Raw genomic sequence first — 25985 nt, forward strand, 5'->3', positions numbered from 1 at the left:
CAATTTGACACAAACAATATTTATTCTACAGATGTAAAAAAATACATAAAATAAAAATTTCTAAAAATTTTTTTGACGAAACGAACGAGTGATTCAACTTGCAGAATTTATACAGTCATACAAAAATCAATCACTGACCTCAAACTAGATTAATAAAAGGAGACAATTAAAAATGGTAAAAGAATATCTTTCTAAAATAATAATTTTTGTTACGCAACACTTTTTAAAATTTTAATTCAAAATTCCCATTAATTTGGTTCAACAAGGAAATTTATTAAAATAGATATGTATGTTCAATAAATTTTTTTTTAATATTTTTAATTGAATTTTAGTAAGTAAGTTTGAAAAAAAGTAATCGTTGCAATTACAATTTGATGAAATTTCAAGACACTTCTTATTATAAAGTTTTGAAATTCAAATTACGTCATTTGCAACACTAAAAGCTACCTATTGCTATTGAGTTTTGGATTTCAAAAAAAAAACCTTTAGGCATAATGATATAGTATAAAACTCTTTAAACCTTATGCATGATTCAAAATTCTTTGATTAATATTAAAATACGTTTAGCAAAAACAAAAACTTTGTTGGTGACATTGGTTTCGTATTTGCTGGCAACGAGTTTTAACTTGCATTATTAGTTCCGAAGATGTGACTAAAAATTCATAACATATAAACTACGTTATGCGAATCAATCTTGCGGAAATATTTTTGTTAAGCCATTAATTTCATAGCTAGAAAATGTTGGTATATCTTGCTGATTTGAATCAATTGTGTCAATTGCGCTGGGGAAAAAATGTTTGCTTACACAGTAAGAAATATGTTTTTGTGCCTGCTTCAATTGAAAAAAATTATGCCTAATTAAGTTTGTAAGTGAAAACGATTATATTAAAAATTTCCCTGAGTAACGTCGTCAGATCTGGGAAGTGAAATGAACTAATTTGAAATATCATTGGTTAAGAGATGAGATATGAAAAGGCATTGTTAGCTGCTAAGCAACATATAATGTAACATCTGTTTGATTCTTTTGAAAAACATAAGTTTTAATTTGATGATTAAAAATCTGGCTGGCAATGGGATACCTGCAAGTGAATGTAGTGTGGGTATATCGATCCTGATTGGTTGTTGAAACGTGGCATTTGCTTATCTTTGCAACTGTTCTTTACATTCTATTTCGAATGAGCCAAGCCCATCAAATATCAATTGTCTTAAGTGACACATTCTATATTCTTACACAAAGATTCCTCCTTAAAGATTTCAGTTCTTTCACATTATATTTCTTACTTAACATAAAGACAGGCATGAAGTCGAGTAAAAAATAAACAAACTAAATAAGCAATGAAGTTGTCAGGTACACAAAATAAAAATATATCACTGTTACAATAAAATACATAAACAAATAATAAATCTAAGTTAAGTAAAAGACGTAGACGAGAAAGAATTAAATTTCAACAAATTCGATGAGCGATACGAATAATAAATCTATTTATTATTTGGTTATGTATAAAATACATAAACAAATAATAAATCTAAGTTAAGTAAAAGACGTAGACGAGAAAGAATTAAATTTCAACAAATTCGATGAGCGATACGGCACTGCATTTAATCAACTTCTTGTTTATTAACATTCTGGCTAATGTAGAGAAACTTAGCTCAATTCAACACGCCAGTTGGCTTATAAGTGATCAGCTGGAGCTGCCGTCATAGGTCACATGTGTGGGTATTGTGATCTTCTTCTTCTTGAAGTGTAAGCACCCAATTTTAAAGATTTGGAATTAAAATTAAATAAAATTTTCTTCTTCTTTCAAATCCCCATTTCTAGCCTAGCTAGACAAGGTCCATGAGATTGTTCACCTTCAAAAAGTCTAAAACGAGTAAGAGTCTTTCAATTAGGTCTTGTTTTAAAAGACCGAGACAGTCCAGTAGATGTTCAGGGGATGCCTGGGCCGAAGAGCACTTGGTACAGAGGGCAAAGCACTTTTCTCCTCCAGAGTATCTCAGTGATTTCAGGTGTCCACAGCGGAGACGTGTGATGGCGGTTTGAGACTGACGGTCTTTGTCAGCTGTCAAACAGCTACCCGGTCTGGTACCCTGGTACCAATTGTGTCTGGATGGATTGAGCCATGCTGATTGATTTTTGACTTTAGCAATGGAGAAGAGCTCTGAGGATGTAAGAGACGCTGGAGGCGCAGTGGCCTCAGCTGCACCTGCCTTGACAAGACTATCTGCCATTTCATTGCCTGATATATCTACGTGTGAGGGTATCCAATGCACATGAATTCGACAATATTTGGAGAGGTGTAAAAGTTTACAAAGGATGTTCGTGCTAGTATTGTCCCTCACTCTGTGCCAGCTTGCCAAGTGCTGAACCGCGCTTCTACTGTCGGTAAGGATCCAAATCTCTTTCGGGATTGAAAGAGATAGTATTGAGGCAAGTCCATCATCGATGGCGATAAGCTCGCTCCTAAAAACGGAACAGTGGTCGGGATTCCTTTTCTGGATCTTGATTTCGCTCATCTGAGTTTTGATGAAGATCCCACTCCCGGTGTGATTGTCTTCGTCCTTACTTCCATCCGTATATATTTGAACAGCCTCCGTTAGGATAGTGTAGATTCTCTCAAGTGCTACTTGTCTAAGAACTTCAGAGTGATCATTTTGGTTGTTGACAGCCACCGGGAGATCGGTGTGGAAAGACACCTCCGAAAGACCTTCCGCAGGGTCTGTGCTCTGCTTGAGGAAGTGCTGTTCCACGTTTCCAAAAGTTATGTTGGACGAAAATACTTGGCTGAAAGGGCTGTTTCGCTTGAGCCTTTGGCTATGTTGCCACTTCGTTAGTAAATCCGAAGTCCTGTTTTGTGATCCAAAACTATAGAGTTTGCTGTAATATTCTACCATGCATGCCCTTCTTCGGAAGCTCAAAGGTTGCAAGTCAGATAAATAGGTCAAATAAAATTTTGATTTTATTCAGTGCTCTCTCGCATTGTTTAATTCTTTATATAAAAGTCGTTACACCAGCATTACTATTAGACGTTATTAGTGCTACCTTACCAATCATATTTTTGATCTAAGTGTGTTAAAATGAACTGCAATTAACCTCGAAATAAAATGCTATTCGTTTGCGAAAGCAAAATTTTCCATTACAGTACGTTCCTACTAAAGGAAATGATATTACACTGTAATGTACACTATCTGAAGTCATAAGGCACGTGTAAACGCGTATGCACATCAAAGTAAACACAAAGCAACTCATCATCTTTTTTCTCATTTCATCCTTATTTTGATCAAATCAAAGTAAACATTGCGTATGCACAAAAGTTCTCGGATAGGAAAATATACGATTAAATAGTGGGCTGCGCCCCCTGCACACTAACGCTCGCCCACCCCCCAAAAATTGCTACGCATTCTTATATGGTTTGCTTAGCAAAAAAATGCTCGCTTCGCTCGCTACTAACTTGGGCACATTGCAAATGCATAAAATTCTAAGAATTCAAAACAGTCATTCAAATCCATATAACAACTTTTTTTAAAAAAAAAATTACATCTTTTTAGTAAATACTAAGTCATTAAAATAAATTTGAATTCAAATAAATGACATGTAATTCGTTAAACCTATTAGAAATGTGCTACAGCATAAAATCTCAAGATAAAATTTCTAAAACTGATATCTCTTTAAAAAGATTAAAATTTTGGCTATAATTAAGTTTATTAAAAATTGAAATATGTGAATTGCAATGGAAAAACCTGCATAAACAAATAAATTCTAGTAAAACAAATAAATTCGTGATATAAATCAAAAATCGTCAAATAAATTCGTGATATATAAATTCGTGAAAAAAAGCGCTTTCGACCAAATACTAAAATAGAGATCTATCGTCAAAGACTACTCACTTCTGCCTAGCTTATGCTCTCTCTGGTTATTTCAGTTTCCATTTTTAAAAGCGCTATATGTTGAGTCATCTCAGCTAGATTTGGCATGTGACATTTTTAGCGCAATCATTGGTCGATTTTCCAGCGTTGCCATTCGGGGAGTTGTAATGAGGCTTTTTTTGTCGCCGTGTAAGAGAAACATATATAAAGAGATATGCGCATTAAATATCAGAACCAACTCAATGTTTCGCACGATCTGCCTTTCCCCAAATGTTTTTCATAGTTTTTGTTATATTGGTATCAGAACAAATAAATGTGTTCTTGAACTCGTAAATTCAGTTTTTTCAGAAATCAGTTATGTTCTGATTCAGTTTTGATTGAAGACTGCTCCCGGCCGCTAAAACTAAATCATATGAATTTTTTTTTTTTTTTGGAATGTGGAGGTATTCGCCAGATATATTGGTCAGCCAAATCTCAAGGCATGAAACCGATAGTTATTATTTGGGATTGACCTGACAGACATGTTTCTGTTTTGAGTCATGGTCGTTACATAAGCTGCGGCCAATGCATTGCTCCCATAAAAATATGATGTACTGTTTTCTCGAATAAGAAACTATGCTGCCAAGTGGGCTATTTATTTATTTATTTGTTATAAGTTATGCTTGTCTTTAAATTTATGCCGCAAGTTTTTATGTTGCATTAATAAAAAAACTATTTAATGTTCATCTCTCCCATATTTCTTACTTCAATGCTCATTCATTTTCAAATCAAACACAGAAAACATGTATTAATTTCAGTAAAAACAAGAAGAAAGAAAAATCAACCCAACTTAGACGTGTTTCAGGCCATTATAAAACATTGTTTTTATTAAAGGTGGATTTATTACCGAAGATATATAGATTTATAACATTCAATTGATTTTTAACATGTTTCTAAGATTAAAAAGAATAATCATATTGAAATTAATTTAATTCTTAATTAAAAAGAAATTATAAATTGTCGACAGTGAAGATGTAAGGTAACTATCAAATAATTATTTGAGCAGATTCATTTATTTATTTGCATATTAAACACTACAATATCGTAATTTTGATCAAAAATGGAATACCAAAATCATATTATTGCACATCACTTCCCTTTACCAAAAAAGTTGCCAAACTTGCCATTATTTAACTTACCTTTTCACCCAAAGCTAAAAAGTTCATATTTTATAGCTCAATATTTTTTTATTGAAACACTCTGTATATTGAATCAGCAAATATAATCATAAATACGAAAAGCAAATAACATTATCATTTTTTTTTAAAAGAAATTTTGGGCAGGAAATTAAGATTCATTACTAAATATCATTTATTGTAGATAGAATCCAATTTATTTGTAACAAACTATATTAACTTACGATTCTCCAGTTTTAAGCATCTCATAAGCTATCTTTTGCTAATTTTGAAAATCATTCGAATTACAAAATCACGTGATTTGTGATGAAACTCTCAAATATATGACCAAAATAACTTTTTATTTTAATTGGGTATAATATGAAAAAAGCACAACTACTTCCACTTACTAGGAATAACATTTACCTTTTAGTTTAATTAATAAACTGAGTTTTAAATATGTTTACTAAATTCATAAACTTCGGTAAAACAACAATATAAATTATTTCCAAAGGAACTAGACTAATACAATTCCAACCTGGCGAGTAGCGACTTATAAACAAGACACTTCGTTTGATGCTTTTACTTGTTGCTAGAAATCAGGTTCGCAGAAAATGCTGTTTACTAGTTAAATTTAGTAGGAATAACACGATCTGTGACGTAGGCTATAGTATACCCAATTACTATTAAAAAATTAATTCAGCATCATTGTTGTCAATAATAGTTTGGCGGTTTTTTATGTTTCCTTTAAATGAAATCGCAAAATTAATTCATTAATTTTGCCTTTCAGTGCATTTCTCATTTTTTTGTTTCATTTAGTACCTATTAAAAAATTAATTCAGCATTAATGGCTTTAATAATGGTTTAATGATTCTTTACGAAGTAGACGAAATTGTAATGGACGAAATAGTAATAGTTCCAAATAAAATAGTAATATTTCTTTATTAATTTTGCTTTTTAGTACAAAACTTATTTTTTATTTTAATTAATACCTATTACTAAATCTAATTAATTATCATCATTGTAAATAATAGTAGAACGATCATTTAAGTCTCCCGTAAACGACTAAGTACTATTATTTCCCTTAGTTTTAATATATTTAATACACGGTCTATTTTTTTTAATTATTACCTGATACCAAAATTAATAAAATATCATAGGCCTCATGAATTGTTTGGCGGTTTTTACGTTTCTCCAAAGGAATTAATACTATTTCGCCGTCTGTTTCGCTCTTTGGTATATTAACTTATTTTTTACCACGTTTATATTAACTTGCCTTCGTGTATGTCTGTCCGGGTGGAATTTTGTGATCAATTTTAAACTAACTTCCCGACTAGCCACAAACTTCAAATTTGGTACATAGTTCAGAATTGGATGACAATGTATGAAAATGAAGAAAAAAAAGACATACAAAGTAAAATAAAATTAAAATTTAAAAAAAAAATTTTTTTGCGATTGTCTTCTGTTGTCGATTCCATTATTTCAAATTAGTATTGCATGTTGGGTGAAGAGATTTTTACTGTCGGAGTATTTTTATTGGCTGAAAAATCACGTGGTAGAATCCAGTTTTTCTTCATTCATTTCCAGATTGTTTTGGTTGTCATCAGCATAAAACTAATGAAAGTCGTAAAGATATTGTTTTTCTATAAAGATTTTTGTATCCTTAATTTAAAATTAAAGTTCTATTATTTTAGTAGTGGTCTTGACAAAGAAATAAATTTTCTTCGATGGTGAAGGAGACAGCTACTCAAACTCAAGAATTTCATGCTCCCCACGTTTTTCGTTTTAAATCTTACAAGCAAGATTTGAAGAGCTTTGCAGCAATGTTAGTTTCTTCGGGACTAATTTGCCGAATTGCTTTGTCTACACCTTTGTTTACATTTGCTGGTCCAGTCTTTGAAGTATACCTTGTGACATAATGTACAATAGCTTCATTTCATTCGCAAAATTATATGTCTATATTGGCATTCCAGAACTCAAGAATTTTCTGATTACAATTATAGACCTATTTTTCAAAGCTATTCAAAGTTCAGATTCGCCAATTTTTAATGACAATCTCTAAGATAGGAATATGTATAAAGTTGAAAAACATTATTTTATATTTTTTAGTCCTTTTTTCAAATTATAATGTTTTTAAATTTTTCATTTAATATTTTAAATTTTTTTAAATTATAATTTTTATATTTTTATTTTTCACTTATTTACAAAAAACGTGGCTTTTAAAAATATATTTTTTTATTTAGATTATTTTAAATTCAATTTCCGTTGATCAGTTACATGGAAATGCGCTATAAGACACCGTAACTACAAACAAAATAAACATGTGGTTTCGGCTAACTTAAATACTTATTATGGTGACGTCGTCGGGCTATGCTACCACGCTCAAATTGATCATAGTCCATCTGACATTACGAAAAAATTATTAAAGAGCATGCAATACTTCTTCCTTTTTTAATCAAATAGTGTATTAAGTTAGCAAACATCTGTGATGTTATGTCAAAAATATGTGAAAAAATTGAATAGTCTATAATTTAATTTAAAACAAGAGCTAACGCTTAACCAATGAGAAAATTCTTTTTTTTTCTAACGGCTCTACCGAACGATCTAGTTTATGATTTCACTTTAATTTGAGGATCGGTGGCTAAAATTTTGCCGATGTCTAAATCATAGTGCAAGCAATTTTGGAGTTATAATAAATAAATACACGCACAGATAAACGTTTTTTAAGAAAAAAATAAAACCTATCAAATATATATTTTTCTTGTGATATTGATTTTTATTACACTACAAAATTGTGAAACAACATCACTGACAACAACAATTTTAAAACAAGTTGTTTATTATGCGTGCTATAATCACATCAAACATGTTTGTATATTATGTTTCAAAAAACAATTGCGCTTGAAAAATATCAATGTATTTTGAAATTAAAATGAATTGTTTTACAAAACATCGAAATAAAAAGGAGTGAGTCAATTTCAAAAATCTCTTCTTGTTGATTCCTCTTCTACGAGTAAGAATTCCTCAACTTGAAACACACTACCTAAGCTTTCAAGTCAAAATCAATAATTGCTCTTAACCTGAAAAATATTTAAAAGTAACAAAATATATGTTTGGATTAAGGAAGATTCTGGAACAAAATGAAATCATAAAACATCGGAATTAACACGGTACTACACATTAAGTCACTCAACATTAGAAAACATTTGCTTTGTAGTCGATAAATGGAAATTTTTTTAGTTTTTTATAAAGATAATATTGATAGAAAATTATTTTCTTAGGCATTTATACTTTGAAAATTATTCCAAATTTTTAAATAACTAGTCAATTAAAAAGTACAATTTAAGAAAAAATTATCTAATCTTTTTTTTTCAATGAGCTGCACAATCGGTCTTGCCGATGAGCAGACTTAGTGCGTTCTCCAGAGGTGGTATCCACTCTTTCAGGACCACCACAATGGGTGAGATACCGTTGGTAATGTTAATTTGGATATCTAGCTTCTGCCACACTAGATGGCAGCACCGAGACTCTTTTTGGATCCTAATTATCTAATCTTTGCATATTTGATAAAAGTTCATCGTGTTGTATCATAGTACTTCCAAACATAATTTAAAATATACCAAAATTATTTTAATCGTTCCCAAACTGACCAATGTTCGCAGTTTTACTTACATGTTAAAACGTAATTATTTATGATGTGATTGTGATAATAATTTCGTTCCCATTTCCTAATGTAGTTATGTTAATGATTTGATTACAAAATGAATAAAACTGATACCAATAATAAAATTGAATAAAAGATAAAATTTATCCATAAAAATTCTCCAATTTCATAAGTTTAATTCTTTTAAAGTGAAACACTTGGGAAAAAAAGCATAAATAGAGAACTGTATCAGCACAGTAAAAAATTCGCCTAAAATTACGGTAAAAAGTCTCGGAACTCAGGGTGAAGGTACCTTTTACTGTAAAATCCGTTTTTACTGAAACATGTTACGGAGCAAAAAAATCTGACATATCGTAATTTTAGCAGCAATAATTACCGTAAAATCACTGAATCACTCTAATTAAATAAATGTTAGTGTAAAAATGAATAAAATGGTAAAAATGGATATTATGGTAAAATGGATTTTACGGATGATGTGCTGGTACTTTATACCGTTATTTGATAAGGAATTTTTCACATTATGTATATTGTTCCAAGAAAATATCGATGGAACGTGAAAGGAATAAAATGAAATTTGTCTCCTTGACAAAAGTTTCTTATGAATTGACAAAAGTTTCTTATGAAGCAATTTTTTTTAAATTTGGGATGTTTAGATTATGTTTCTTCCGCCAACTCTTCCGAAAATGTAAGGTGTTTTTTAGATTTATTTGAAGTTAACTTTTAAAATAAACCTTAGAAAATCAACAATCAACCTCATGAAGTTAGCGTGAATAAAATAACTTCATATCAATCAAGGTGCTTAAAGTTGTTTTATTTACACTTACCATTGAAGGTTGACAGAAATCTAATTTAGAGCAACCAGCTTATAGAGGTTATTTTTGAAAGTACATGCTTAAATTTTGGAAAAACAAATTACATAATAATAAAAGAATACAATTGCATGGTTATAATAATAGGGTCATGAATGTTTCGTGCTTGTGATAAAAATTTAACACTGAATAAACTTCAATGCTATAAAAAGCATTAATTCATGCAGAATAGCTGAAACATATTGTAACTTACGATTCACCAGTCTTCATTAAGTCAAAGCCTTCATTGATTTGGTGGAGAGGCAAACGATGAGAAATCAACTTTTCTAACTGTATTTTTCCGTCTAATACTTTTTCAACGAGGTAAGGGACGTCTCTAACAGCAGTGTAAGCTGAAAATAGACCATTGTTACAGCTTTTGTTGAAAATTATGTATAGTCTGTAGATCACGAGGGAGACCCCGGAAGCGTTTTTCCTACTCGGTGGCTTTTAACGACTCGCTCTTCTGTTTGGCATTTTTTAAGTAAAAAAATTTTGATTCATGACTATTTTTTTAGTTTAGGCAACACATTTTAAAAGAAATGAAAGCTTGCATTTTAATTGGATATACATAGTTAATCTTCAAAGAAGAGAGCAAGTCGTTAAAAGTCTCTGGATAGTAAATTAGTCCCCCGGACATAACTGAAAGCGACCCTAAAGAGTTCATTTTGAGATTTTGAGACATTACACTGTAAAAACTGTGACGTAATATCTCTCCAAATATAATGTTGAACTACCGAAAAAATAGCATGAAGGAATACTTTATTCCAGGTTAACACCAAATCGAAGGTATATATACGATTTAAAGGACGTAATTTTAAACCAAACGTTTAAAATTTAATAGTCTTACACCAAATTCTTAATAAATATACGAGATATATTTTCACTTCCGAAAATACCTTGGTTGGCACTTGGCGAGAAACGCTAAGTAAGACATAAAGCTGATATTCACTGACAGAAGCTAAAATTTGTCGCTTAATATGTATGTTTTTAACTGTGCAATAAGGATAATTATATTTTAAATTTCTGAGAACTGTATTAACTCATTTTATAATGCATACCTTCTATCCGCTTCTATTATGATAAGCCTAGTTCGAATTTGTCTTAAGATTCTCTCTGTACTACGGGGATGTTTGATTAACAAACTATTTTTTTTTACGAATTACTGTATATATGTATTCTAAATTAATAATTCTTACTTTATATGGTATTGCAAAAATAACTTTGCTAAATTTTATATGTATCTTATCTTACTGTTAATTAAAAATTGTTCCAGACTTAGGCTTAAGAGATGAGAACCATTCCTTATACGAACACATATGTGATGTTGTTCCCGAATCGATGATGAACTTGTCACAAATGACATCTCCAATGACAAAAAAAAAAATGCTGCGGATGAGCTGGTTTCATTCTGCTTAAAAATTTGCAGTCTCTCTTCATATGACCTGTTTTGCCACAATTAAAACAGGTAATATTTTTACGACAATATTTGGCTGTGTGTCCTTTACGCTTGCAAAATGGACAAAATAAGTCACCACGTTTATTTGAATTTTCAGATGATTTCAGGGAAAAAGTCACTTTTTCCGAAAGAAACTTTTCCTTTTTACTTTTATTTTCCCCTTTGAAATCAAACAACAAAGCCTCAGCGTCTATCAGTCTTTGAGAGACAAATTCCAAGGAGAGACTTTCATTCGGTTGATTCTATAAAACAACTTTAACATTTTCATACTCTTGTGGCAGGGACATCAAAAGGAAAACAACTGTGTCTAAATTGCTCACCTCAGCACCGGAGATTCGCAGATCATTCACGAGCTTTTTGACATCTTCAATGTGTTGTCTCATAGAAACATCTCGACTCTTCCACATCGTAGTCAGGCGCTTCCGGGTGAGTATTTGAAAGACTGCACCCTTCGCCTCATAAATTGAGTGGAGCTTTTTCCATGCAGCTGCAGCTGACTTCTCACTAGGAAGGGAGGCAAAGACTTGATCATTCAACAAGGAAATCAGCATGTCATATGCTTTCTTTGATTTTACGACCTCAGTCTCTTTGGTTGGTTCGGGTTCTTTTTCTAAAAGTATTTCTAATTCTTTCGCAGAAAATATGGCTTCTACGCGTCTTTGCCACATCGAAAATTAGTACCATCAAAGGGAACAACACCGAACTGCTCTTTGTGCAGTTGGTTTGTCATTGCTCAAATAAACAAAATATAAACCCTCGAGCAATAAAAAGTTCTGATTTGCTTTTATTCAGCTGCCACTTCTTAGAGATAATCTAAACAGTGCTTTGGAACCACGCTCTGCTGTTGATGTAATGAAATTCAGAGATCAGTGGATCGAAACCACGCTCTGCTGTTGATGTAATGAAATTCAGAGATCAGTGGATCGGAGAAAGACATGTTTATTAGAACATTACACAGAGAGTTACACAGTTGAAACGTACACTGGAACAGGAGATATAAAAGAACATCGGATAAACAGAGTTACTAGTATTTATAGCCTTCTTGGGCTCAAAAGCTAACGGCGAATCAGAACAGTCTGATAACATGCGGACGTAGAAAAAAACTACTTCGAACAAGTGCGATTACAGTTTTTCCTCAACAAAAAATATTATTTTTTTGAAATGTACAGATATTTGCTTTTAAGTTTAATGCATAATTGATTAATACATATTGATTACGGCGTTATTTTTTCATCTCGTGCGAAGAATGGGTATTCAGTTAATATTCAATGGGAAACGATAAAACACCATACATTAAAAGAAAACTATGTATTAAGCATGCACTAATAAAAGTTATGGCTTTAAATCACTAAAGTAAATAGATAATACTAACATCCATACATTGTCCCAAGTATTTGTCTGCCATATAACAACTCCCAAACTCCAACTCTTATTTTTGATCCTTTATCATGCAGACCGATAATAACCGTCTTTCCCCAACGAGGATGACTTGAATTAAATGCTTCTTCCTGGAAAACCAACGGTTGAAACATAAGTTATGGATCCAAAATCGGCTGCACACAAGAAAAATTGACATCTTAATATATAAGACTATTAAAAAATATGTAAGTTATGAATGACTAATTAAGTTGGTTTTTTACCACGTTTATATTAACTTGCCTCCATGTATGTCTGTCCGGGTGGAATTTTGTAATCGATTTTAAACTAACTTCCCGACTAGCTACAAACTTCAAACTTGGCACACAGTTCAGAATTGGATGACAATATATGAAAATGAAGAGAAAGAAGACATACAAAGTAAAATAAAATTAAAATGAAAAAAAATTATTATTACCACGTTTATATTAACTTGCCTCCATGTTACCACGTTTATATTAACTTGCCTCCATGTATGTCTGTCCGGGTGGAATTTTGTAATCGATTTTAAACTAACTTCCCGACTAGCTACAAACTTCAAACTTGGCACACAGTTCAGAATTGGATGACAATATATGAAAATGAAGAGAAAGAAGACATACAAAGTAAAATAAAATTAAAATGAAAAAAAAATTATTATTACCACGTTTATATTAACTTGCCTCCATGTTACCACGTTTATATTAACTTGCCTCCATGTATGTCTGTCCGGGTGGAATTTTGTAATCGATTTTAAACTAACTTCCCGACTAGCTACAAACTTCAAATTTGGCACACAGTTCAGAATTGGATGACAATATATGAAAATGAAGAGAAAGAAGACATACAAAGTAAAATAAAATTAAAATGAAAAAAAAATTATTATTACCACGTTTATATTAACTTGCCTCCATGTTACCACGTTTATATTAACTTGCCTCCATGTATGTCTGTCCGGGTGGAATTTTGTAATCGATTTTAAACTAACTTCCCGACTAGCTACAAACTTCAAACTTGGCACACAGTTCAGAATTGGATGACAATATATGAAAATGAAGAGAAAGAAGACATACAAAGTAAAATAAAATTGAAATGAAAAAAAAATTATTATTACCACGTTTATATTAACTTGCCTCCATGTTACCACGTTTATATTAACTTGCCTCCATGTATGTCTGTCCGGGTGGAATTTTGTAATCGATTTTAAACTAACTTCCCGACTAGCTACAAACTTCAAATTTGGCACACAGTTCAGAATTGGATGACAATATATGAAAATGAAGAGAAAGAAGACATACAAAGTAAAATAAAATTGAAATGAAAAAAAAATTATTATTACCACGTTTATATTAACTTGCCTCCATGTTACCACGTTTATATTAACTTGCCTCCATGTATGTCTGTCCGGGTGGAATTTTGTAATCGATTTTAAACTAACTTCCCGACTAGCTACAAACTTCAAATTTGGCACACAGTTCAGAATTGGATGACAATATATGAAAATGAAGAGAAAGAAGACATACAAAGTAAAATAAAATTAAAATGAAAAAAAAATTATTATTACCACGTTTATATTAACTTGCCTCCATGTTACCACGTTTATATTAACTTGCCTCCATGTATGTCTGTCCGGGTGGAATTTTGTAATCGATTTTAAACTAACTTCCCGACTAGCTACAAACTTCAAATTTGGCACACAGTTCAGAATTGGATGACAATATATGAAAATGAAGAGAAAGAAGACATACAAAGTAAAATAAAATTGAAATGAAAAAAAAATTATTATTACCACGTTTATATTAACTTGCCTCCATGTTACCACGTTTATATTAACTTGCCTCCATGTATGTCTGTCCGGGTGGAATTTTGTAATCGATTTTAAACTAACTTCCCGACTAGCTACAAACTTCAAATTTGGCACACAGTTCAGAATTGGATGACAATATATGAAAATGAAGAGAAAGAAGACATACAAAGTAAAATAAAATTAAAATGAAAAAAAAATTATTATTACCACGTTTATATTAACTTGCCTCCATGTTACCACGTTTATATTAACTTGCCTCCATGTATGTCTGTCCGGGTGGAATTTTGTAATCGATTTTAAACTAACTTCCCGACTAGCTACAAACTTTAAACTTGGTACACAGTTCAGAATTGGATGACAATATATGAAAATGAAGCGAAAGAAGACATACAAAGTAAAATAAAATTAAAATTAAAAAAAAATTATTATTTTCGAGATCCTGTTTTGTTGTCGATTTGATTATTTCAAATTAGTGTCACATGTCAGGTGATAAGTTTTTTATTGTTGTCGGGGTATTTTTATTGGCCGAAAAATCACGTGGTGGGATCTAGTTTTTTCTCATTCATTTCCAGATTGTTTTGGTTGTCATCAGCATAAAACAAATAAAAGTCGTAAAGGTATTGTTTTTCTATAAAGATTTTTGTATCCCCAATTTTAAGTTAAAGTTCTATTATTTTAGTAGTGGTCTTGTAGTAGTCTTGACAAAGAAATAAATTTTCCACGATGGCAAAAGAGACAGCCACTCAACGCAAGCGACGACTGGAGAAAATAAAACAAAAGCGGTTAGAGACGCTTCAACAAGAATCAGAAGCAGATACGTTTGCAAGATTAACTAAACGGCGTAAACAAGCGGCAGAGGTTCCGAAAAATCAGCGTGTTGTCGGACGGAATAAAGATAAACAACGAATGGATCAAGTGAGATTAAACGAGAATGCAGATACACGTTCTTCTCGACTTAACAATGACGCACGAAGACATGAAACAAGAGTGTAAAATACTATGTGCTTATGCGCATCGTATTTTTTGTTATATAATTTATTTATCAGTAATAATTTATCAGTTTGTATGGCAACGAGAAGAGTTTTGTGGTTGCTATGGGGATAATTTTAGAATGTAAATAGTTTTCAGAGAGTTTAAGATTTGTCTTTTGAATTTTCGGCGATGCTGTAATTTTGTAAATAAATCTTTTGGGTAGACTATACTTGAGGGTGCCCCCACCAAGCTGTGATCGCGATTGATCGCCAAGCTAGGCGATGTTGAAAAACAATCGTGATTCTGATTGGTTAAGATTTTAATCGTGATTCTGATTAGTTTAGAATTTAGCGTTGTTTTTAAATGAATTTTTAAATGTAATTTCAAAGATCCGTTAGTTCTACTTTGGATACCGGCTGGTAAGGTTATTTTTGCTTCTGGTACTAAAAATGAATACTGTCAATAAGATAAATCCTAAGTTTCTGTACGATTTCAATAACAATGAAAACAAAACAGTGATTGACTGGTGTATGAATGAAGGTTTAATTAGTAATAGATATAAATGTTCTGTTTGTGGGTTACCACGGCGTTACGGGCAAACAAGTATGGTGCCAAACATAAGTCGCCAATTTCGCCAAGGGGCACGCTCAAGTATATTTTTCCCAATCTTTTTTTTATACTAAACGTAGTAGTAGAGGTTTCTTAATTATTTGATTCGAAGTCTTTCTTTGAGGTCATCTTTTTATTTTGTGTATTTTTTGACAAAGAGCAAATGAAACAGATGATCAACATTTCTCTCGATTGAGAAATGTAATCGCTTGAGAAACTCTGACTCAAGAGCTGGAGAGTCAATTCAGGAACATGAAGAAAGACTGAAACATCGACGTGACGCTTATGCTCAACGGGTTACTGATAGGGCAGATTTCTACTCAACAATAGACACTTATTGTGACAAGTGCTGTGATATCTGCCAGAAGAAATGCTACCCTAATCAAATAGCTAAATATCGTTTTTCATCAGAAAACTCATACTTGCCACCGGAACTTGTCGCTAAAAATAATTTGCTTGTATGCTATCGATGCAATACGCACTTAAAAAGCTCAAAAAGTCATGCTCCATCTAGGGCGTATTGGAATAACCTGCTACCAGGTGATATTTCTGGTGAAATTGCTGCACCGGCTGAACCAGAACGACATTTACATCCCACATCATTCTGTACATCAAAGCTATTAAATTTCCAGGCAGATTTGGCCAATACGGTTTTGAAGGACATGCCACATTATTTGCTTTCGATTTCTTTGAAGTTAGTGAAAAACTGCCTGAAATGCTTTCTTGATTGAGCTCAGATATAGGAATTATTGTAGTGACTGAAACTCTGCACTACTTAAATGTAACACATCACCGGATGGAGTCTAAAATGATTATTTGGCTTTTATTTCGACGTGATCAGGTCTACGATACCGATATTCTAGCTATTCGTGTCGACTTTGGCAGAGATGGAATTCATTTAATCAAGCCAAAGCCACACACCAGCCCTCAGAAATTATGGAACAATCGAGCGAACACAACTCCCACTAATACTGTGCTGGGTCTGCAGAGTCTATAAAATGCAAGGGTGTACGGTGGACATTGCTGTCGTATATCTTGAATCTGAACTATTTGCTAAAGGACAGACATATGTCGCGTTAAGCCGTGTTCGATCCTTGAACGGATTAAGAATAGTGGACCTCGATTGCTCAAAACTTACGGGCAAGACACCATGGAATGAAGGAAATGATAAGAATGCGACAACTGAGACCTTCAGAAGCATAAATGATTTATATATTTCATTTCAAATTGATAAAAATATGATCTGAAAAAGATATTTTAAATATAATAAAAATAAATTTAATTTGATATTTATATATATAAATCTTATGAAAATTATTTTGCTTCCTTCGTTATTCAAATTCTCATAATAAATATTTTGATATGATATTATTGTTTTCGTATAAAAACTTTGAATTTCAGATATAAGGTGAAATGAAACTGAAATAAATCTGCAATTATCTTATTATGATATTTAAGACCAATTACATAATTTTAAACGCAAAACAAAAAAGCAGAAAATAAATGATCTAAACAAAAAAAAATATTTTTAAAAACCCCGTTTTTGTAGTGAAGAATAATAATTGAAAAATTTCAAAATTATAGTTTTAAAAAAATAATTTGAAACACAAAACTAGAAAGCAGAAAATAAATAATCAAAATAAAAAATAATATTTTTAAAAACCACGTTTTTGTAGTGAAGAATAATAATTAAAAAATAAAAATTTGAGAAATGAAAAACGTGGGGAGCATGAAATACATAACAGTACATATATACATACCTATACGCATTTTCTTACTCATACACATGCACAGCCACATACACATACACTTATACATCCACATATACATGCATATGCACAAACATGTTTCACATGCACATCCACATTCAGATACAATCAGAATTACAGATATACATACACATATTCTTATGAACACACGAACACACACTAATATAACATTACAGTTATGTATTTCCTGCTCCCCACGTTTTTCGTTTTTCAAATTTTTATTTTTCAATTATTTTTCTCCACTACAAAAACGTGGTTTTTAAAAATATTATTTTTTATTTTGATTATTTATTAGTATTTGATCCCAAAAATGGTAAACACGAAACTTAAAGTCTCACATAAGGCTATGAAATGATTTACTACAACCTCTTCACTACTGAAGTAGAAAGGAGTAGCAAAAAAAAATTTTTTTACAGTTCTGGATTTTGATTTTACTGCAATAAGTCATAATAAGATTTACAAAATCTATAATATATTGTCACGAGGATAGTAATTTTAGGTACACATACGTGGACTTCAGCTCTTAACTAAGTAAAATAATATAAACTAGGAGGCTTCGTCCCCTGCTAGCTGGTGCTCGCCAACCCCCGGAACTGCTTTCGCAGTTCATTTCGGATTGCTTCGCAATCCGATGCTCGCTTTACTCGCTCATTGGATACGTTCTTAACGTTTAGCTTTTGTATACTTTTTTGAACACTGAAGTTCCGAAAACTTTTCACTGTAGAAAATTCTAAACCTGTACATTTCAATATTAATTTGAAATTACAAACAGTTCACATATTTTTCTTAATCACACTATTCCAAATTTCAGTTGTTGAGAAAAGTAACTGTTGTAAGTTTTGTTTTAAAGTCTTTCCCACAAAAGGGCTAAAGCCATGTGTTGTAAAACAATATGAAATAGTCTGCCACTGAACGCCGGATGTAAAGCATCGGCTTCGCTAAAGATAATTTTGTATTTTTAATTCTCTGAATGGCGCCACTCTAATATGGAATTTGTAAAATAAATGTATATATTTTTGATTGTTGATGAAGCCCATCATTTTGCGTTTTCATCAGTGTTCAGGAGCAGAACAACTATAATTTTTTATTTTATCACAAAAATGTAAAATGTATAAAAGACAAAGAGTAAGAAAATGAGTATAGTCATAGAAAAAGTTAAAATTATAATATAGTATTTATCAGTTAAAATAAAACTTTTTGTTCAAGTCATTGTTAACAATTCAAATTTCTCCGAAGCAATTCTAAATCTTAATTTTGTTCTAAATGTCAGTATTCAGACATACAACAGAAGTTTAATATGAAGTTGTAAAATGCAAATATATATATATATATAAATATATATAGAAAAATAAAAAAGGATCATAGTAATTACATAAGTAAAAATTAAGATAGTATTGTCAAGTTGAAACACAATATTTTTAGTTTTGATGTCAACAATACAATTCAATTTTTCACAAAAACGATTGTTTCCATTGTTAAATTAAGTCCTCAAATTTAGCATGAAGTTGTTAAATTACGTAGGCTATTAAGATTCGTGAAATTTAACTTAAAATAAATATGAAATATTAAAACTGCATTCAACTCATAACTAGTAATATAACAAAACGTGGAATAGTAAAGCGCTCAATTCAAAATAATTCAAAATAAAATAGCAATAGCATAACACTTCTCATTTCTGCCAATGAAAAGGAACTATTTCAGTAGGGGAGAGTGGGGTCAATTGTAACAGGGTACGATTGTAACAGAGCAAAAATTTCGAGTGTCGGGTTCTAGATTTGGCTCCTAGGTGGCGCACAAGGTGTATTTAATAAATCTACATCTACACCCCTGATGGCAATCATTTTTATGTACTTTTGAAAGAGTTAGATCACAAAAGATATTTTCACGCCACGCAAGTACTTTTTTTGGTATTAGAATATTATATTGTAACAAAGTAATTTTGTTTAAGCAAATAAAAATTAGTAACCGAATATGCAATTGGACACCTTAATTAACATTTCAATAAAAAAAAAGATTAGTTTTGTTAATTAACTAGCATTGTTTTTAACAAATGAAGCTGAAATGGCGTCTTGGGGACAATTGTAACAATAAGTAAAGGGACGATTGTAACAGCTGAAAATAAATAATCTTATGTTTGCAAACCATTACTTAAGTCTTTAAGAACCACCAATAGTTTCCTATATCATTTATATTATGTTGCATGCGCATTATTTTATTTGTCACCTTTCACAGCATAAATTAAAATTTTTAACCCCTTAAAGTTAAAAGCTTAACCCTTTAGGTCTCTGCTCATTATTATTTTTACTCCTAAAATATCACTACTATTTTGATCAATAAAGAAATATATCACAACTATGATAATATGTATAATTAACTATGTTTTAGCTGCATTTATGAACTGTTACAATTGACCCCGTAAGTGGGGACAATTGTAACAAGTGCTCGACTGTCAAAAATTGTTAATAACTAATATAATAACATTTAAAATTAGGTATTTATTTTTTTTTCTAGTAGAGGATAGTCTACTTTACTCGTCTGTCAATTAATACTAATAATATATTGGATTTTTTGTTAGTTAAAAATAGTTAAGTAAAAAATGTTACAATTGACCCCACTCTCCCCTACTCATAACCAACCAACCGTTTTTTTCTCGGTGACAATCGGAGATAGATAGACATATGATGCTCACTACGTGCTCTTGCGATCCGAAGCCTATCAATTAAAATGTATTAGCGTTTTATATAACATGGATTAGCCATATGATGCTCACTACGTGCTCTTGCGCGCCGAATCCAATCAATTAAAAATGAAAACTGTTGCCAGCGCGAGAAAAGAAATATCATCGGTTTTATTGATACATACGTACGTATTAGCGTTTTATATAATACTAGGAGGCTCCGCCCCCTGCTCGCTAACGCTCGCCATCCCCCGAGAATTGCTACGCAATCCTATGTGGTTCACGCCGTGAACCATGGCTCGCTGCGCTCGCTCGCCAATGAACACAATGTTCTAGCACAAAGACATAATATATTATCATCAAAGACATAGTATTTTATCATCAAAGACATAGTATTGTACTTATGTAGAAGAATTCTACCTATGTTCTTATTGGCTTTTAAAAAAGTATATTAGCTATTTAGATTGTACATGGTGAAAAAATCAAAACATTAGCTAAATAAGAAACATATTAGCAAAATAAATTATCAAATATTGCTTCACTAATATTCTGCATTTTAAAGCGTGAAAATTCAATGCATAAATAAACGCGAAATATAAAAAAAATTCAATGCATTCAATACAAACACTTAAACGTTTTTTAGACGTTTAAGTAGCTCCCAGTAGAAAAATATCAACTCAACAGCGGCCTTTTAAAGCATTCTCACTTCAATTAATTAATTCCTAATTGAGTTTAAATTAAATATTGTCATGTTTTTAGTGCATGAATCTGAATTGAACAACCTGATAATGCTCACTCTGGTTATTGTTATCTGGTTGCTCACTACGTGCTCTTGCGCGCCGAATCCAATCAATTAAAAATGAAAACTGTCGAGAAAAGAAATATCATCGGTTTTATTGATACATACATACATACGTACGTATTAGAGTTTTATATAATATAGATAGATATTTCGAATGTTAAAATGTACCTAAAGTTGGACAAGCATGCAAACTGTTATATTATGGTCCATTTAAATACAGTGATGAATGGATTTAATAATTATTTAGAAAAATAAATAAATTTTGAAAATAAACTAAAGTTAATTATAAAAAAAATATTTAATACTTGGGGTAAAATTTCAAAAAGTGGAGAAAAAATAAACAGTTAAAGTTATTAAGTGTATGTATGTATCTTAATATAAAACAATTAATTAATTTCATTTTTTATGTAATTAAAATACACATAAAAATATTACAAAATAGATATAAAGTTAAATACTCATAATACTTAGAGATTTCACTTGACTATATGCTGTCATAAATTTTGCTATTCGTACTTAGGTACACATACGGAGACTTGCATGCTTTGTACTGTACTATTTTTAAATATTAAATAAATATAAATTTAAAAGATTTATATAGATCACAGCACTACTAACTCAAAAGAAAAAAATATTTTTAGAATAACTCTTTTTTTACTTCCTATGAGCTGCACAATCAGTCTTCCCGATGAGCAGACCTAGTGCGTTCTCCAGAAGTGGTATCCACTCTTTCAGGACCACCACAATGTGTGAGATACCGTTGACCATGTTAATTTGGACGTCTAGTTACTGCCACACTAGATGGCAGCACCGAGACTCTATTTGAATGCTAAAGTGCACTAGGAATTTAATTTTGCCGGAAATGCCAAGTTTTTAGAATAACTAAATTATACAATATTTAAAATTACTTACGTTTTCGAGCACGTATATTGTTTCGAAAATCACTTCTGTTTAAGTGAAATTTGACCCAAATTAGTTATATGAATCTATTGGAATTCACAGAAAGTTTAAACCCTACGAAAATTTCAGTGAAAGTAAAACTGTAAATTTTCTTATAGCGTGTGTTGAGAAGCTAAGGAGCGAAGGTCCACATACAAGGACCGAGGTAATGAAGAGGTTAATAAAAAATAAGACTGTTTTCAATATAAATTAATTAGCATAATAAGACTGTTTTCAATATAAAATAATTAGCATAGTACGACTGCTTTTATTATAAATTAATAAGCATGTAAGTTTTCATAAGCATTATGACAATACATACATTATGACAGTTGCAGATACATTATGATAATACATACATACAGTATGCGAAGCAAAAAAAGGGAACACTCTAAATCTTTTCATTGAATAAGCGGATTTTTATCGGTTCAAGGGTTCAATGTTAAATTTTCTAACTAATTAATGCAGACAATGCTTTAAGTTACAAAAACAGAGACAAAAACCTACTTTCTTATAATAATTGAACAAACTGGCATTTTTGTTTCGACAAATTCCGATTCCTTGGTGTCTTCGGATATTCATCCACTTTTAGATGCACGTGGATAATTTTTTTCCGCACATGCGCTACATGCGCTGAAGAAGCAACTACTTCAATTACTCTTATCTGGCGCAGTTTTTATCATTATTTTTTTAATTTTAAAGCAATAATTTCGTTATCAGTTTAAAATTGATTCAAACGCTTTGTTTAATTTTTTAAGATTTAAGCTATAGCAAAAATGGCACTAGACCTATATATTTCGTATATATTTCGGACATTTACCAAAGGTCTAGTCATACTAGGTCTGGTTAAGTGCCACTGCTCGGTATACATTTGCCCGGTATACCCTACACTGATGTTTTTTTAAGGTCAAGTGCCGTTGCCCGGTATACATTTGCCCGGTATACCCTACACTGATGTTTTTTAAGGTCAAGTGCCACTGCCCGGTAAACATTTGCCCGGTATACCCTACATTGATGTTTTTTTAAGGTCAAGTGCCACTTCCCGATAAACATTTGCCCAGTATACCCTACACTGATGTTTTTTTAAAGTCAAGTGCCATTTCCCGGTATATATTTACCCGATGCTCCAAACACTGATGTTTGTTCTAATCTATCGTCAGTAAGTATTAAAATATCGAATAAATGTAATTATATCCACGAATAAATTAATATCAAATCAGATGTAATAAATATTTCGGACATTCACCAAAGCGACTAATTTGATTGTCAACATTCACCGGTGAAAGTCAACAACCACCGATTTCGGTCATTCACAGTAACATGCACATCATTTACAGAATAACCTCATCAGGACAATTATTTTATACTTTTCCTAAATAGCATCCTGCATTTCAAAAAATAAAAAAAATTAGTTTTGTTGGCGATGATCTCGTAAGGCGATAAGGAATCATGCATAGTACAGGTAAGGAAGATGTTAACCTCGAAGGAAAAGTGGATGAATAGCACAAGGAACCCGATTCCTTACCCTCAAATTATAGCTGCAAATTTTGAGAATGAAGAGTCCAGAATTCACCGAAAAAAGGCATGTTTGTTCTTATAAAGAACGTGTTTTTAGGTCTTATTTCATAACTTAAAATGTCGCCTAAATTAAACATGTCAACAATTTGAACTACTTTCGAGAAACATAACTTTTAAGTTTCATTTCCTTTTTTTGCTATCAGAAGTCAACAAATTTTAAATAGAATTTTGAACTTGAAATCTTCAATTTTTCTGTATGAAAGTATGAACTTGTTGTGTTTTATCAATTTTTTTCCTGTGATGTAAACTAAACTCTTACCATAGCCGAAAGATTTCCAACGGAGACGAAACAGTAGTCAACTCCATCTTTGCACATTTGAGCTAGAGTTTCAGGTACACTTTTTACTTCTTTAGGGTTCACAAAATCAGATGCACCAAATTGCTTAGCTATAATAACACAACAACAAAATACAATTGAAAGCGAAGTAAAAATCTGAAAAAAATAATTTCGAATATTTCGAATAACAAGTCATATATTGAATAACAAATCATATATTCGAATAACAAATCATATTTCATATCACAGATTCGAATACAGATTCGAAAAACTAATCAAAATTAATTTGTTTTGAGATATAAGGGAGATATTTTTCATATAAATCACAAATAGATCTTAAAGAATTTGTAACACATCTTAAAATCGAAGCAAAATATCTGAAACTAGATGTCTTATTTCGATTTTACGAATGACAGCGACGAAAAACTAGATATTTCTTTAAAATTTTATTTGTGTGTTTGCCTTCACATACTTACCACATAATCACCTTCACATCATCACAATTGTTTTCCATTATCACTTAACACTATGCCGACCGAACCAATATCGCCTAAATGCAAAGATTACCACCGCTACATCTATTACCAAACAAGTATTAAACAATAATTTTCACTTAAGTCAATAAGACCTTTGAAAATATATAAATTTCAAAATGAACAACAAATTGCGCTAGAGTGAGGTGTTTTCTTTCCCTAGAAATTTATTATTATTATTACCCTGCATATTTTGTTCGTCCCACAAAAATTAATTTTGGACCAGTATGGAAACTTAATTAGATTCCAATATGTTAACTAATCAGGTTAAGACGGGAAAATAATACCTAATTCAAATTTTTTAGGATTAGGGTCGACGCCAATAATTTTTGAGGCTCCACTGTCACGGCAACCCATAATTACACACATGCCAACTCCTCCAAGACCCCAAATGGCACATGTCGATCCTGGGGTCACTTTTCCAGCATTCATGACTGCTCCATAGCCAGTTGGAAGGCAGCAGCCTGCTAGACACAGCATATTGGGATCAGCACTAGGATTAACCTGCGAAGAGAAGTTGTTATTTCTTGCTAAGGACCAGCAAAAACTGTTGATAAAAAATTGGAAAGTTTTTTACAGCTACAGAAAAATAAATTATGATGCTGAAACTTTTAATTTATTTATATATTAGTAAAATATTTGTCGTAGAATTTTAATCTTGCAGTTTATAGAAATGACTCAAACTGTAAGTAATACTAAAAACTTATAAAAAATAAAGAACAAAAAAACGTATTACGTAAATTTTTAAATTTAATCGGTATAATAAGATCGGATTTCTCATCTACTATAATGTATATACACGATGGCGACCTTCATATATTATATTGCACGCTAGTGAGTGACGCCGAAGACTATTTCTATAATCACGATGACCAAGATCATTTTGCACTTGATTGATGTGTAACAAAATAAGTAAATAAATATTCAGGAATTTCTTAAATAAATGTTATAAATGCAAATTCTAATAAATTTAAAAAAAAGCTCTTTAACCTCTTGTTTTTATTGATGCTACTGTTTTTATCAGAAAGTTTTCTTTTATGGCTTATTTAAAAATTTTCAAAGAACAAGTTCAAGTACAATTACTTGAATAATTCAAGAGTCATTTATTTTTATTTCCCTAGAAACATTGTTGCTTGAAATTTGCATTATCAAAAATTAAATACTAAATAAATTTTAATTAAAATGAACTCACTTTTGTGACGTTATATTCAGATGTGACGGTATATTCCGAAAATAATCCTAGAGAATTTGCTTGAGTGATCATTTTTCCTTTGGTTGAGATGCGAGACGTCCCATCCATTTGAAAACCAGTTTTCTGCATAGACAAAATTTTAAAGAAGCATCAGAACCTTTGTTTACTGTTTAAGATCAGCAAATAAATAATAATGTGTAAGAAATTTAAGGAATAAAAGTATTTATATAACTAACTAATACTAATTTATTATTAAGGTTTTAGAATATTTTTTAAATTTTGTTGAACAATGCTATAGTAGAAATAATAGTTGGTTTTTGTGAAATACTGACATAATACAATGACAAAAATTATAATAAATGAAATAATAAGAAATAGAGACATTGTGCCTCAAATTCTCTAAACTAAACGTAATATATATATATATATATATATATATATATATA

General features: G+C 31.2%; 1 protein-coding gene across 3 annotated transcripts in view; it reads right to left on the reverse strand.

The window, feature by feature from the left end:
• Positions 1-7839: 7839 nt before the first annotated feature.
• LOC107446064 (alcohol dehydrogenase class-3 chain L) overlaps positions 7840-25985 on the reverse strand; it is a 49845-nt gene continuing 31699 nt past the window's right edge. For 2 of the 3 annotated variants that reach the window (XM_071182401.1, XM_071182400.2), the window contains exons 5-10: positions 25540-25662; positions 24635-24851; positions 23797-23924; positions 12362-12497; positions 9745-9883; positions 7840-8098 (exon numbers count right to left, since the gene is read on the reverse strand). In XM_071182401.1, coding sequence (XP_071038502.1) covers positions 8062-8098; positions 9745-9883; positions 12362-12497; positions 23797-23924; positions 24635-24851; positions 25540-25662 — 780 coding nt within the window. In that variant the 3' untranslated portion in view covers positions 7840-8061. The remainder of the gene's footprint in view (positions 8099-9744; positions 9884-12361; positions 12498-23796; positions 23925-24634; positions 24852-25539; positions 25663-25985) is intronic. The other variant, XR_011637030.1, reaches the window with a different exon arrangement.

This window comes from Parasteatoda tepidariorum, chromosome 4, assembly GCF_982258835.1.
Source record: "Parasteatoda tepidariorum strain Cologne lab strain chromosome 4, Ptep-v5.0, whole genome shotgun sequence".
Lineage (NCBI taxonomy): Eukaryota > Metazoa > Arthropoda > Arachnida > Araneae > Theridiidae > Parasteatoda > Parasteatoda tepidariorum.